At 36.9% G+C, this 13,774-nt stretch overlaps 1 protein-coding gene and 1 long non-coding RNA gene across 4 annotated transcripts; one reads left to right on the top strand and one right to left on the bottom strand.

Annotated features, from left to right (window-relative positions):
- Positions 1-3,825: 3,825 nt before the first annotated feature.
- Positions 3,826-6,278, top strand: LOC147389975 (methionine gamma-lyase-like). Its single transcript, XM_086417971.1, has 2 exons — positions 3,826-4,677; positions 5,585-6,278. Exons 1-2 carry the CDS (start codon positions 3,900-3,902, stop codon positions 6,139-6,141), a joined length of 1,335 nt encoding a protein of 444 aa, XP_086274097.1. The 5' UTR covers positions 3,826-3,899; the 3' UTR covers positions 6,142-6,278.
- Positions 6,279-6,755: 477 nt separating this feature from the next.
- Positions 6,756-11,421, bottom strand: LOC147389974 (uncharacterized). 3 transcript variants are annotated; one of them, XR_015170507.1, is made up of 4 exons: positions 11,283-11,421; positions 10,763-11,192; positions 7,679-7,856; positions 6,756-7,297 (listed from the first exon to the last, which is right to left on the bottom strand). It is a non-coding gene; the product is annotated as an uncharacterized LOC147389974 (long non-coding RNA). The 3 variants fall into 3 exon arrangements; XR_015170508.1 differs by lacking the exons at positions 6,756-7,297; positions 7,679-7,856 and adding an exon at positions 9,463-9,962; XR_015170509.1 differs by lacking the exons at positions 6,756-7,297; positions 7,679-7,856 and adding an exon at positions 10,022-10,361.
- Positions 11,422-13,774: the final 2,353 nt, after the last annotated feature.

Raw genomic sequence — 13,774 nt, 5'->3', positions numbered from 1 at the left:
CAAGTCGGCACTCTGCTGGATAGGATACTTGTTCTTGATGGTGATCTTCTTCACTGCTCGATAATCGATACAACGTCGCGAAGACCCATACTTATGTTGCTTGCTCAACTCAGCTAGTCTTGGAAGATTCATCCTGTAAGGCCTCTCTATAAGAGGTGTGGCAACAGGTAGCAATTCATTCTGATGATCTGTTGACCTACGTGGTTGTAGTGTCTTCGGAAGCAAATTTGCTATCTCGTCATCAACTTCTGCTAAAACCTGTGTAATTTGTGTGGGAGTTGAACTATGATCCTGTTCTTCGGCTTCAACTCTCAAGGAAGCAATGTACGGTTGCTTACCTTTCTTCACCTGAATGGCTGAAATCAAATTTCCCTCTTCCTTGCCTGTGGAGATGGGAACAAAGCTTGGACATTCACCTAACATGCCCAAGGTGTTGGCGAATGGCATCGGTACAACCCTGTTCTGTCGCATGAAATCCATCCCAATGACAACTCTGAACTCATCGAGCGGAACTGCGAGTAAATCAAGCTTACCCTTCCACGTACCTATCTTGACGGACACTGACTTGGCCGAACCTTGGATAGGAGTGACTTGGGAGTTTACAGCTTTCATACGGCTTGAACCCTTATCGAGCCGGATATTGAGACGTTTCGCCTCTGCAGGGGTAATGAAACTGTGAGTAGCTCCTGTATCAACCATTGTCTGGGTGGTCTTCCCACCAACTTCAATATCGACATACATAAGACCCTTCCGTTTCTGGCTATTCTAAGTCTCAGATGTCTGCTTCATTGCATTCAAAAGATGCAAGGCTCTCATATGAGGAGAATCTTCATAATCTTGTCCATTCCTACTCTCGTGACTAGGGTCACTCTGGGAAGCTAATAGTGCAGTCAGTTTGGCTCGCTGTGGGCACTTGAATGTCTTGTGAGGCCCACCACACAAAACACATCCATGCTTGTGACGACGCTTGACTGGCGAGGTACTTCTGCTCTGTGAATGAGAGGAGTTCCGTGAGGATCCCGGACTGGAACTCTTTCTATGCCTTCCATTCTTGCCACTCGAAGACTTCTTTGTGTACTCAGGTTGTTGGTAGTAACCCTTCGACTGAGGATGTACATACTGTTGGCTCCCTCCCGCGGGAGTATAATCAGTCAACCGCTCGGCTGCTGCAATTACAGACGCGAGATCTTCCACACGTTGCCGTTGGAGCTCTGTTTGAACCCAAGGCTTGAGTCCTTCTTGGAACGAGAACAACTTGTCTTTCTCTGACATGTCACGGATATCAAGCATCAAGGCGAAAAACTGCTTGACGTACTCGTGAACTGTACCTGTATGTTAGAGTTGCCTCAACTTTCTGCGGGCAATGAACTCCACGTTCTATTGTAAGAACTGCTGCTTCAATTCTTTCTTGAGGTCCTCCCATGTATCGATGGAACATTTGCCACTTTCCATCTCGGTGTGCTTTGTCCGCCACCATAGCTTGGCGTCACCTGCAAGATACATAAAAGCAGTTGTTACTTTTACCTCTTCGGAATCCGGACGAGCTGCACGGAAGTACTGCTCCATGTCGAACAGGAAATTCTCGAGCTCTTTCGCATCGCGAACACCATCGAAGGTACGTGGATCGGGTACTCGCAAACGCGAGGGAGAAGCATCACTACTGGTAGGCCGTTCGTTACCGACGGCACGGACTAGGAGACCTACATTCGTAGTGAGCTCCGTAATCTGTTCCTGTAAGACGGCTAGGTTGTCTCGGGTATCTTCCTCAAGGGCTGTCACTCTAGCTCTGAATGTCTTGGATCTTTCCTCCAGCGTGCTCTGGCGATCATCTATTCGCGCAATACCATCAACAATACCGGATAGCATACCTATCTTTTCCTCCAATACCTCAATGCGTTCCTTGTTTGTACGTGGTGGTGGTGTGTTTGGAGCGGGTTGGTCTGCGGTACTAGTAGTTCCTCTTACCATCGTTCGCGTGAACTAAATGAAATCTCGGGAGAATAGCTAGGGGGAATATCAACTGTGCTCAAACAACTGCTGCTCTGATACCAACTGTCATGGCCCTATTCTTTCGAAGCGGGGTCGTGCGGCGCAAGGGGGTCAAATCCACTTGCAAGCTTGTAAAATGATCGTACACCACACACACGTAGCTAGCAAACAAGTAAACAAGGCAACACGAGATAAAGCCCGGAGGCAACTTTGTTGATATAATATTAAATTACACGGTGCAACGCGTTACAAAAGCAATATATGCGTTACAAGCAAATGATGATCCTATGACACGCGGGACTTCCACGGAGCTGGGCTTCAAGGGCTTCAACAACGTGGGTGTAGGCCGGGGATTGGGATAGCACTGACACCCTTCTTACAAAGTGTATGCTAAGTCTTTACTAGGTTTCCAGAAGGAAACATCAAAAGTAGAGGCCGGTCATATTCCCTTATTACGAAAATGCTACTAAGCTAACAAGTGTGCCCTGGCACGGGGCTGACACGTACCCTAAGCTAACAGATATGCCCTGGTACGGGGGCTGACATGGCTTCATAACGAGCCTTACATAGTATTACATGGGTGCTCCCGGGTAGCTCCGGGGCGAGCTTACACCTAAGTCTAGGTGACAGATGATGTGGCCGTTACACAATGGCACCCCGTCATATGTATTGAAAAATATAAAATTATATACTAAGAAATTTTCTTCCAAAATTCTCTCTCCACTAACCAATCACTATCACTTTTTTTCTTTCCAATACACGTGGCGTGGCAGATTGTCAATGGCTCATCAACTTAGCACATAAAATTCAAAACATTAAATCTTTGTTCCATATTGAATTGGTATTTCCAAATATGAAAGAAAACTAAGTCTAATTTATTTCTTTGATCATGCACATTTGGTAGTTTTGTGTTATATCTTAAACTCATGACACATGTTGGATCAACCTTGGGATTCAAGTTGGACCTATCTCAAAATTTGATCTCAAAGATAAGCATAGTCTTTATTTTCACGTGTTCCTAAACTAAAAAGTTGTTTGGGGTTGGTTTATATGAAAAAAGAAAAAAAAAACAAAAGATTTGTTACTAAAATTAGAAACAACAGATTTGATACATTAATTTCATAAGATTTCTAATAAATTTTACAATTTGTCAAATCTTTCACTAACAATGACTCTTATTTTATTTATAAGATACATTGAACCAATGTTAAGGAATGATAAAGTTTCCTTTTTATTCTATTTTTTTAACTACATAGACTCGACATATACACTTATTTGGTAACTTGTATTCCTGTTTGGAGCCTATTTTAATTCTTGTATTTTAAAATAATATAAAATTAACAATAACATTATACATATATATTGGGATAAAAACTTGTTTTCTAACCCCCTAGACCACATGCCATGTAACACATTCACAAATGAGGCCACGTTCATCGAGATATGAATGTGGCCTGTCTTGATCAACAGATGATGTGTTTGTATACCGAACATATATCGGGTTATATTTAGTTTTAATGTAGGTTGTCCGGTGATATTAGGAATTTTTTTGTAATTTCCTCTCATCTCAATCGTCCGTCTGATTAGAAAAGTCCAATTAAGAAAAGGACCAGATTCACTGTACCTATGGAGGTCTATTTGACACGTAATAGCTTACTCATGCCATCGAAAACGTATACTCTGTCCTAAATACGTTCGAGACCCTCTTTAACCAATTTCCCCACCATCTCTCTTTATTTCTATATAAAGAAGCTCTTTCAGTTGGGAAAAAAACACCACAACATCTCCGTCCCCATCTCCTTTCTCTCTCTCTCTCTCTCTCTCTCTCTCTCTCTCTCTCTCTCTCTTATACATATAAAGAAGCTCTTTAGCTTTTATAGAAAGAAAACCACATCTTCCTCTCCAACAAAATGACCGAAACAGAGCAAAGAAACACGCTTCTTTTGGGCAAGAAGAGAAGCGGAACAGAAGATTTTGAGCGAGAAAATCACATTGTGACCAAGAAATCGGCGGCGGCGGCCCTGTGGGTTTGGGATGATCCAGCGGCGGCTCTAGCGACTTCGCGTCACGAGTTTGGTGAACATGGTGGAGTCAACATGTCGATCGAAGCTTCCGCCACGTTCACCGTTATGGAGCCGGAAACTATGCGTCGTATGTTCTCCGGCGAGTTGGGTCCCGATCGAGACTTCTTCATCTACAGCCGTCACTTTAATCCTACTGTGTTAAATCTCAGCCGTCAGATGGCTGCCTTGGAGGGTACAGAGGCCGCCTATTGCACAGCCAGTGGGATGTCCGCCATATCATCTGTGTTGATGCAATTGTGTAGCAGCGGTGGACACGTGGTTGCATCACGGACCTTGTATGGTGGGACCCATGCTTTGCTGTCCCATTTTCTTCCAAGGGTTTGTAACATAACGACAACGTTTGTGGACGTTAGAGATCTCGAGATGGTGAAGGAGTCGATCGTGGAGGGAAAGACGAAGGTGTTGTACGTGGAGTCAATGTCAAACCCTACACTAACGGTTGCCAACGTGCCCGAGTTGTCCAGGATAGCGCACGATAAGGGAGTGAAGGTTGTGGTGGACAATACGTTCGCTCCCATGGTGTTGTCTCCCGCACGCCTCGGCGCAGATGTCGTGATCCATAGTATCTCTAAATATATCAGCGGTGGAGCAGACATCATCGCAGGTATGTTCACGTGCACTGATTATTAGTGAATACCCCTCTTTTTCGCACACGTGTCAAGTAAGATCTGAAATGACCTGAAATTTATGTCGCACGTGGTAGGCTAATTAAGATAGAAACAAAACAAAGCCACAAAAAAATATGTCGAATATGGATGGGAGTGTCATCAGATCTGATGAAGGATTCGTATCTTCCTCGTGGATCATGGGCCTGGCCCACCATTAATACTACCAGACACGAGTAATGGCTTTTAGAAGTCACGGTATTATTTGGATTTAATGAGTTTTTCCCTCATAGATTTGAATCCATCCATGTGGGCCCGAAGGACCTTTTTATCCTCAAACGAACAATAATATGGGAGGAAAAAACAAAAGGTTCCCAGAGATTCTTCTCCTCTCATTTTCAGCCATCGCCTTTGACTAGAATTTATTGAAGAATAGACACCGTAGGAAAATTTTGAAGTAACCCCTCTTCATTAGAAGACACGTGGCATTTTGATTTCTGCAAAATTTGAAACACCCCTTCAAAAAAATGCCAATTGTAATCTAATGGAGAGTGTTTTGAGATTTTGTTTTTGATGGTTAATGAGGCTTTTTAAATTTCCCTTACTAAGTTGGTCTAATTCATTTTATTGGTGATCAAGCAAAATAAACAGATTAAATGATTTTATCTTAAAATTTTTTTTTTTTTTCGGTGAAATAAATTATTTATTTGGATCTAATTCTAGACCGGATAAGAAGTTATGCCCCATTTATATAAAATATCTTATTAAATTGCATGAAGCTTCTATTTAAAATGATATCCATAATTGTACATGATCGACAGTGTGTCGATAATATAAAAATATATCCTATTAATGATTGATCGATCGATCATGGTTATTGTGATTGTGATTGTGACCATCAAACAGGTGCAGTATGTGGGCCAGCAAACTTAGTGAATTCCATGATGGATCTTCACCAAGGGGCATTAATGCTTCTAGGCCCCACCATGAACCCTAAGGTAGCGTTTGAGCTTTCGGAGAGAATTCCTCACTTAAGCTTGAGAGTAAAGGAACATTGTCATCGAGCATTGGTGTTCGCTACTAGGATGAAGAAACTAGGACTCAAAGTCATTTACCCAGGCCTGGAAGAACACCCTCAGCACACACTTCTGAAGTCGATGTCGAACCAGGAATATGGGTACGGTGGCATTCTGTGTGTGGACATGGAGACAGAGGAAAGAGCAAACAAGTTGATGTATCAATTGCAGAATTGCACTCAGTTTGGTTTCATGGCTGTAAGCTTGGGTTACTATGAGACTCTCATGTCGTGCTCGGGTAGTAGTACAAGTAGTGAGATGAATACAGAGGAGAAGGAGCTTGCAGGTATTTCACCTGGTTTGGTGAGGATGTCAATCGGATATACTGGGTTGCTTGAGCAGAGATGGAGCCAATTTGACAAGGCATTTGCTAGAGTCAATGTTTAGCTCTCTACTTTGTTAATACTCTCTCTATTAAGTTTCTCTCTTAATGTTGCTACTTTCCTATTTGTAGTTAAAAATTTGAATATCGATGATGGACATAAAAATCGTTTTTATGTACTCTATAGTGATGTGTTTTAGTATGATGGGCCCTTGGGGTTTTTCATAAAATATTTGGTCATGCTTTAATTTAGTGAGCCACATACTGCTTACTTACTTTCTTGTATTGGGGGGGTCTACAGCCAAGACCCTAACCCATATCCTAATTAGACGTGTTGTGGAGTGTTAGCCCAGAGGACCCTGATTTTTGGGATTGACATCTGACAAATCTTTAGGATTATTATCAAGCAGATGCACCTTACGCCACTTAAAATCAAGTATAGAGTTACCATTGCAACCAAGCACTTCTCTTTCTATATGGTAAAAGAAATTATATTTGCAATCAGCATTCAAACTGTACATGTGTCCATATAACAAAATCAAAGGAAATATTCCTAAGATGGTCGAGAAAATCTTCTTCGTGAATCAAAGTATGAAATGTGGTACAAATTAAAGAGAAAAAACGAGGAGAATTCCTTTAAATATGAAATAAATAAAAAAAGACAATAAGTGAAAGATTATTCCTTTGCTAATTGTTTTCAAACATAAGCAACGGACAGCCCAAAATTTGATCTTCCTATTATTGTCCACTCTGAGGATAACTATGTATTCTCCAATCAAGTCCTATTGATTAGAAATTTAGAATAGTCATCCACGTCAACAAGATGGAAGGTTAAGTTTGTATAAGACACAAACAATTGGTTAGAGTTCAATTTGCTCAACGTCCTTAATAATTTAAACCATAAATTATGGGCAGTAAATTAGATTTAATAATGTACAACTTAAACTATTAAATCTTATTAATGGTTGAATTGAGCCCATCTTGCTTGCTAGGGCGTATAGGTCCCGCTTTGAGTGCCCACCACCTACGCCCTAGGTTTCATCGCCACATGGGACAATGCCCCCTTTGTTCCATTGTAGATTTCAGGATCGGATCTGATCTGATGGTCGGACTTTAGTGGTTAATCTTTTACAGGAATTCCACGGGACAAGTCATTGTCTGATCTTCGCGGAAAATAGCTCCAACATTAAGATTTGTAAGGTCTTAGCGTTGTTTGTTAAACTGAAAAAAATAAGTGTTGAATGACTTTAATTGTTGAAACTTATAAACGTTAAATTTAAGTGCTGAAAAAATTATTTATTTAGATGTAGAATTATGTTTGTTACACATTGCTAAAATCGGTAAATTGTTTTTTTTTTTTTTTTCATGTTTCAAATGCTTATTTCTTATCAAACACAATAAAATATATTATTTCTTATAAAATTAAAATACAATTCATTTTAAATAATAAGTAATACTTAAAATTTTAATTTCTAAAATCTCACAAATTTCAAATTAAAAATAATAATGTCATATTTCGGAACAAAAATGAAATAATCCCAAAATGAATGAACCATGGAATTTAAATAGAGAAAATAAATAAATAAAGGGATATGATCTAACCTTGTGGAAGGAAATTCTCTCGCTTTGAAGATTAAATTGGCACTTTCAAGTTAGTTCTTGAACCGTACAATCCCCAAATCTGACTAATTTGATTGATGTCTCCAACACTCCATATAATCATCTCCAAATTACAAGTAGAATTTGAAACAGAGAAAATGCAGAAAAAACCAAAAAAAATCTAACTCATTTAATTGATACATAGAGTAAAAGAAAATAAAAATGATACTCAACTATGAGACAATCGATCAAATTTGCTATTTAAGCTACTTCTGGTATTGTACGGTCCAAATCTGATGATCTTAGTCATCTTGTGCTCTAATTCCACAAATCAATCCTCCCAGTCGGCTTTGGCTTTGGCTTTGACTTAGGAGTTGCTCTCCATAATTTAATGAAGAAGCTAAGGATGTTAAACCTCAAAGAGTCATGATAATTTAACTACCTAATGTGGCTAACTCAATCCACTACCCTGACGTGACAAGTTCGAGAATAATAGATCTGCGCTCCTCGGGATAGACGGTTCCCTTGAGATACACTTTTTTTAATGGGAAAGTGCATCCGTGTATCTCGAGGAGCATAGATCTATGGTTCCCAAACTGGTCATGTCAGGGAAGTCAATTGAGTTTGCCACGTGGGACAGTCAGATTATCGCAATCCTACCTCAAATGTTGATTTGTAGAGAGAGAGAGAGAAAATTTTTTTTTTGTTTTAATGGGGCAATGGCTATAAAGAAATTTTAACTAATCCACCATATAAACCATATAAAAATACAAAAAATAAAAGATAAAAACTGATAATAAAAAGTTATCGTTATTACAGTTCGTATAAAACGTCAAGATAATTTATGAACAAGGGAGAGGTCTTGAGATCAAACCCCTTCGTTTTCACAGTATTTGTGGGCAAGATACAGTGCTCTAAGAGGCCAATTGCCTAATCCCCAACTAGTTGGGAGGCCAATGGTTTGGAACCCCATCATAAAAATTAAAAAATAAAAGATAATTTATGAACTATCAATCTACAAACCATCAATCAATCTTGTCTAAAAATAGATCTTCTAGACATTCCCATTTTTGTGAACATAGTAAGATTAATTGATGATTTTCTAGTATCTTGATAGTGTCATTGATCGAGTTGTAAATTTTGCTAAATAAATGCAGAGATTAAGATGTGAACTAAGATTTTGGGCAAGTCGAATTCGTTCCACAAGGATAGTTTGGATTCAAAATCTCATTCGAATAAAAGGGCCAAAACAGAATTAGAAAACAGATTCATTTAAAAACAAAACAGATTTGTTGCAAATTAGAAAATGAAAATTAACAATAGAAAAGAGAAATTGAAACTAGTGAGAAAGGGCTTAGAGATCTCAAGTCTACCATTGCAAGTCATCCAAAATGCTAATTAATTCTAAATATGACTCAATCCACGTAGCAAGTCATTACTCGTGGATCGGAAGATGATTCGATGTATCTATTGATTGGAACCCAAAAGTATTCATGAAGATCTTTGATTTAGGCAAGATTATCCGACTTATGCTTCCATTCATCACAGAGCATGAGTGTTCTTGAACTTATCTAAGTAATACTCATCAAAGCTTGAAATGGAAGTATAAATTGGATGATCTTATCATGAAAAGATTCACAGATTTAACATTAAACATAGAAATATAGAATTGAAATAACATAAATAGAATGAACTTGCTCCGGCATCCTTGATCTCTCTAAAGAGGATCTAGCCACTCATAGCAAGGGTCATGGTTGCAACAATAAGAAAATAAAGAAGACACTAGATGGAGAGGAGAATGTAAAACAGAGTTGCAACTTGTGATTCCTTCTTTAAATGGTTCTCCAACGAATTACAATAAGAACTAATGGGGGAAAAACTAATACAATCAACTCTTGATCCTCTCACTATTACAAAACACTCTCTCTAAAAGAAAAACTAGGAACTATGCAGAGAAATTGGGGAGAAGAAGAGGTTCAAGAGGGACCCAAGAGGGGACCCCTTCTTAGAAATCAACCCTCAAATTTATAATGTTTGTATTCGGGTAATCGAGGTGATTTGGCGGATAATTCGATTCGAATGACCCAATCAGTTACAACCACCAAAGCTTCTGTAAAAATCTCGAGGACAAATTCCTCGAAATGACCGCGGCGCGGTCTTGGCTAGCCGCGGCGCGGTGACGTGGCGCCCAAATTCCTTGAGATTTTGCCGGATGCTTCATTTTTACTTGCATGTTGTAACAGTAATTGTTACGCATTTTGTTAGTTTCCGAATGTACCATTTTTACCTAAAATTAGTAACAAACTATTGTTAACTACATTAATTTGAGATTTAATATAATTTATTATTATTTTAAGGGAACTAGTGCTAAAACTTTGATAATCTTGATGAAATTAAGGTTCCAAAATGAGATTATTGGGACCTTATCAGTCATCATCCATCAATCTAATTAATACATCCTAAGCAACCCTAAGTTTTCAAACTATGACAAGTCCTTCTATCTCGATCATCTTTTATAAACTAATGAAAAATTAAAATCAATCATCTTTAACCTCATAAGATAAGATGATGATTACAACAATGACAATGATGATGAGATTACAACAATGATAATGACGAGACGACGACGATGATGACAATGATGATGATGACGATGACGAGACGTCAAACTCATTTTTTCGTTAACCTATAAAAAAGGGCCAAGATAACGGGCCATGTCATCAGTTTGAAAATAGAGGGAGGTAGTATATATCTCAAATATTCCCCAAATGAAGAGAAATTCATTTATTTTTTTAGGCTCTAAGCCTTACTAAGGCTTCTGGTTGCGCTGATAATAACCGGTTATCCCTCCATGTGGCGCATCTAAAAACCTTGGTAATTCTCGGAGCCAGACTATGTTGGTAAAACTGGACCAACTCAATGAAATTTCTGAAATTTCTTTTCATGAATCTCTAATTAAATAGTTGGGATCGCTGATTTCTAGTGTCAAAAAAAAAAAAAAAAAAAAGAAATAATCCCAAAAGAATGATCCATGGAATTGAAATTTGGTACAGAGAAAAAAAAATTGACAAAGCGAAATAATCTAACCTTGTGGAAGGAAATTCTCTGGCTCTTAAGGTTCAAATCTGCACTTTCGAATTAGTTCTTGAGCCATACAATCCCCAGATCTGACTAATTTGATCGATGTCTCCAACTCCATATACATAAAACAATCCTCTCAAAATTACAAGTAGAATTGATGTCTACAACTCCAGACACAATCAAATCTCTCAAAATTACAGGTATACAGAAAAAATAAAAATAAAAATTCACTCACTTAATTGATACACAAAGGGAGAAAATAAAAGCGATCCTAAACTATGAGACAATCGATCAAATTTCCTATTTAAGCTAGTTCTGGTATTGTACGGTTCAGATCTGATGATCTTCGTCGTCTCGAGCCCCAATTCCATAAATCGATCCTTCCAGTCGGCTTTGGCTTTGAAGTTGCGCTCCATATTTAAATAACAGATCAGTTCTATGAAACAGAAACATTTTGGAGTTCAGAAAATCAAAAACCTCACATCAGAGAACCTCAAATAAAGAGAGGAGCTATGGATTAACTTACTTCAATGTTGATTTGTGGAGTAAAGAGGACGAGGATATACAAATCTACATGAAGAAATCAAAATGATGAGAGAGAGAGAGAGATGTTTGAATGGGGCAGTGGCACAGTGGTGTATAAAGAAAATTTAAACAAATCGACCGTTAACCTTCTAGACCACTGGCTCTGTTGCGAGTTAAATTTTAAATTAATCCACCATTAACCACCTAGAACACTAGCTTTGTTGCGAGAATTTTACATTAATCAACCATTTAACACCCTTTATAACCTCCTGCTTTAAGAAGACTGAAGAAATTAAGAAACACCTTTCACTTCAATCTGTATATTATTATTTAAAATTTATAAGCACACCCCTACACGTTTTGATAAATGTTTGAATTCTCCTTGTATTTTTCAACAGATTACATAGTCCTTTGACAATTGTCATATATAATTATATAGATAGAAAATGACCTAAATACCCTTATCTTCAATTTCTAACAAAAAATACTTTACTTTTCATTGTAAAAATGAATTAATTTGTCTTCCAATTTATACTAGGAACCTCGATTTTATACCAAAATTCCATTTTGTGCTTAGAATACATTATTTAAAGATATGAAATTATAAATTCATTTAAATGAAATTTTGATGGAGGATGAAAAGAATTTAAGATTAAAGAATGTCAAGTTTTGAAGAGAAATATGAAAGTTTTCAGATGTAGTATTGGATTGGTAATGTTTATGTGGACCCAAATACCCCTTAGTAAGGTGTGAAATCTTATCAAGTTAGTCAACCTAGCCGGGCTCTTTAATATATATATATACTCAAATGTAAATCAGTTAATAAATTATAAAATATGAAAATAAAAAGATTACGTACATAAAACTAATTTGAAAATATGTTAAAAATACTCAAATCAAGATCATTGATGATATGTTTTTAGTATGTAGGTCCATTAAAAGATTCATCTTGTCAAATAATTATAAATCATCTCCATGTATTGAAGAATCCTAATGTTCAAATTAGGGATCCCCTTTATGTATTTTCAACTTTATGGTGCCCAATGACATTCATGGTTTTAAAACTCATTTTGACGTCTCATCTTATCTCGTCTATTAATGAGATTGAGTTGTCTTGGATGGGTTTTTTGATATGTTTGAGTTGTCTCATTCAACAATGAGAACAATAACCATGATTTTAGATCTCATCTGATAAGTTTGACTTGTCTATCCGTCTCATTGGTGGATGATTCCCAGATGTATCGGACGAGTCATCTTGGTCTCTAACAAGATTTAAAACCATGATGACATTGGACACTTCCAACAAAAGATTGAAATAAAAAAGAGAAAATGGAGATTTAGTAAGGATCCATTCAGACTTCTTAGGGGAACAGTTCTACATAGGAGGCCTTACATAATATATTCTCATCTCAACCCTTTAATGCCTAGTGACATTAAACACAGTGTGTTTTTCCTTAAAATTTCAAGAAATGACACCTGTCCACTTGCAAAGAAAGTATGATAATAGCTAATTCTTAATATTGGAAAGAAAATTTTATTTAAAATTTCGTTAGGTTTAAGGGGGTGGGGGAGGAATTCATTTTTCACTGTGTTTCACACTTTGCTGATAAGGAGGTGCGCACATAACCATAAATGATTTTCACTTGTATCTCAAGGAAACACATCTATGGCCACCCCATCAATGCAGTGAGGAACACAGTGAAAAACAAAGCCCCTTTAGGATTTTCCTTCATAGAATATCCAAATTAATCTCCAAAATCTGGAATCTAGTTAGAATATCCAAATTGATCTCCAAAATCTGGAATCTAGTTGGCATTGTTAATAGAATTTACTATAAAATGGAATGGATGGACATTCATTTTCCTATTTCAGATCAACAGTCTCATGATATATGAATTGAATTTTCAATGTAAGTAATATATATTAACCTGATAGCTTATTAATTATAACCATATAAGATAATAAAAATAAAATATAAAAACTGATTTAAAAAAAAAATTATCATTACAAAATTATCAATATAAAAACTGAGATGCCCCTACGTTTTCAAACTCTGATAAGCCATTTTATATTGGTCATCTTTTATAAACTAACGAAAAATCAAAACCAAACATCTTTAACCTCATAAGATAAGATGACAATTACGACAATGAAAACAATGATGATGATGATGATGAGACTACAACAATGATCATACAAAAATCTGCCTGATTTGATGACTACTGGTTGGTGGTTTATATAATTATTATCTATGTATAAAACAATTAATTTAATAATATTATTAACATGCATACATATATTTAGATATTTAAGTTTTTATATTCTATTTGTATTAAAATTTAATCTTATATTATAATCTATTTATTTACAATCATCCTTAAATAAAATTAAAATAACATAAAAATATGAAATAAAATCAAAATACTTGTAGTTTCTTATTTATAAAATTAATATGAAGAAATGAAAACTCAAAAAATTTAACATCCATTTATC

This window comes from Akebia trifoliata, chromosome 12, assembly GCF_017979445.1.
Source record: "Akebia trifoliata isolate Shusen 1 chromosome 12, ASM1797944v1, whole genome shotgun sequence".
NCBI classification, from domain to species: Eukaryota; Viridiplantae; Streptophyta; class Magnoliopsida; order Ranunculales; family Lardizabalaceae; genus Akebia; species Akebia trifoliata.
Note: the sequence above shows the minus strand (reverse complement) of the source record. Positions and strands in the feature narration are given on the sequence as shown.

What these genes read in the sequence shown, in the direction of transcription:
- LOC147389975 (XM_086417971.1), top strand. Translation starts at nt 3,900, where the DNA reads ATGACCGAAACAGAGCAAAGAAACACGCTTCTTTTGGGCAAGAAGAGA. An exon ending in TGGAGCAGACATCATCGCAG is followed by an intron (nt 4,678 to 5,584) that starts GTATGTTCACGT and finishes ACCATCAAACAG; the next exon opens with GTGCAGTATGTGGGCCAGCA.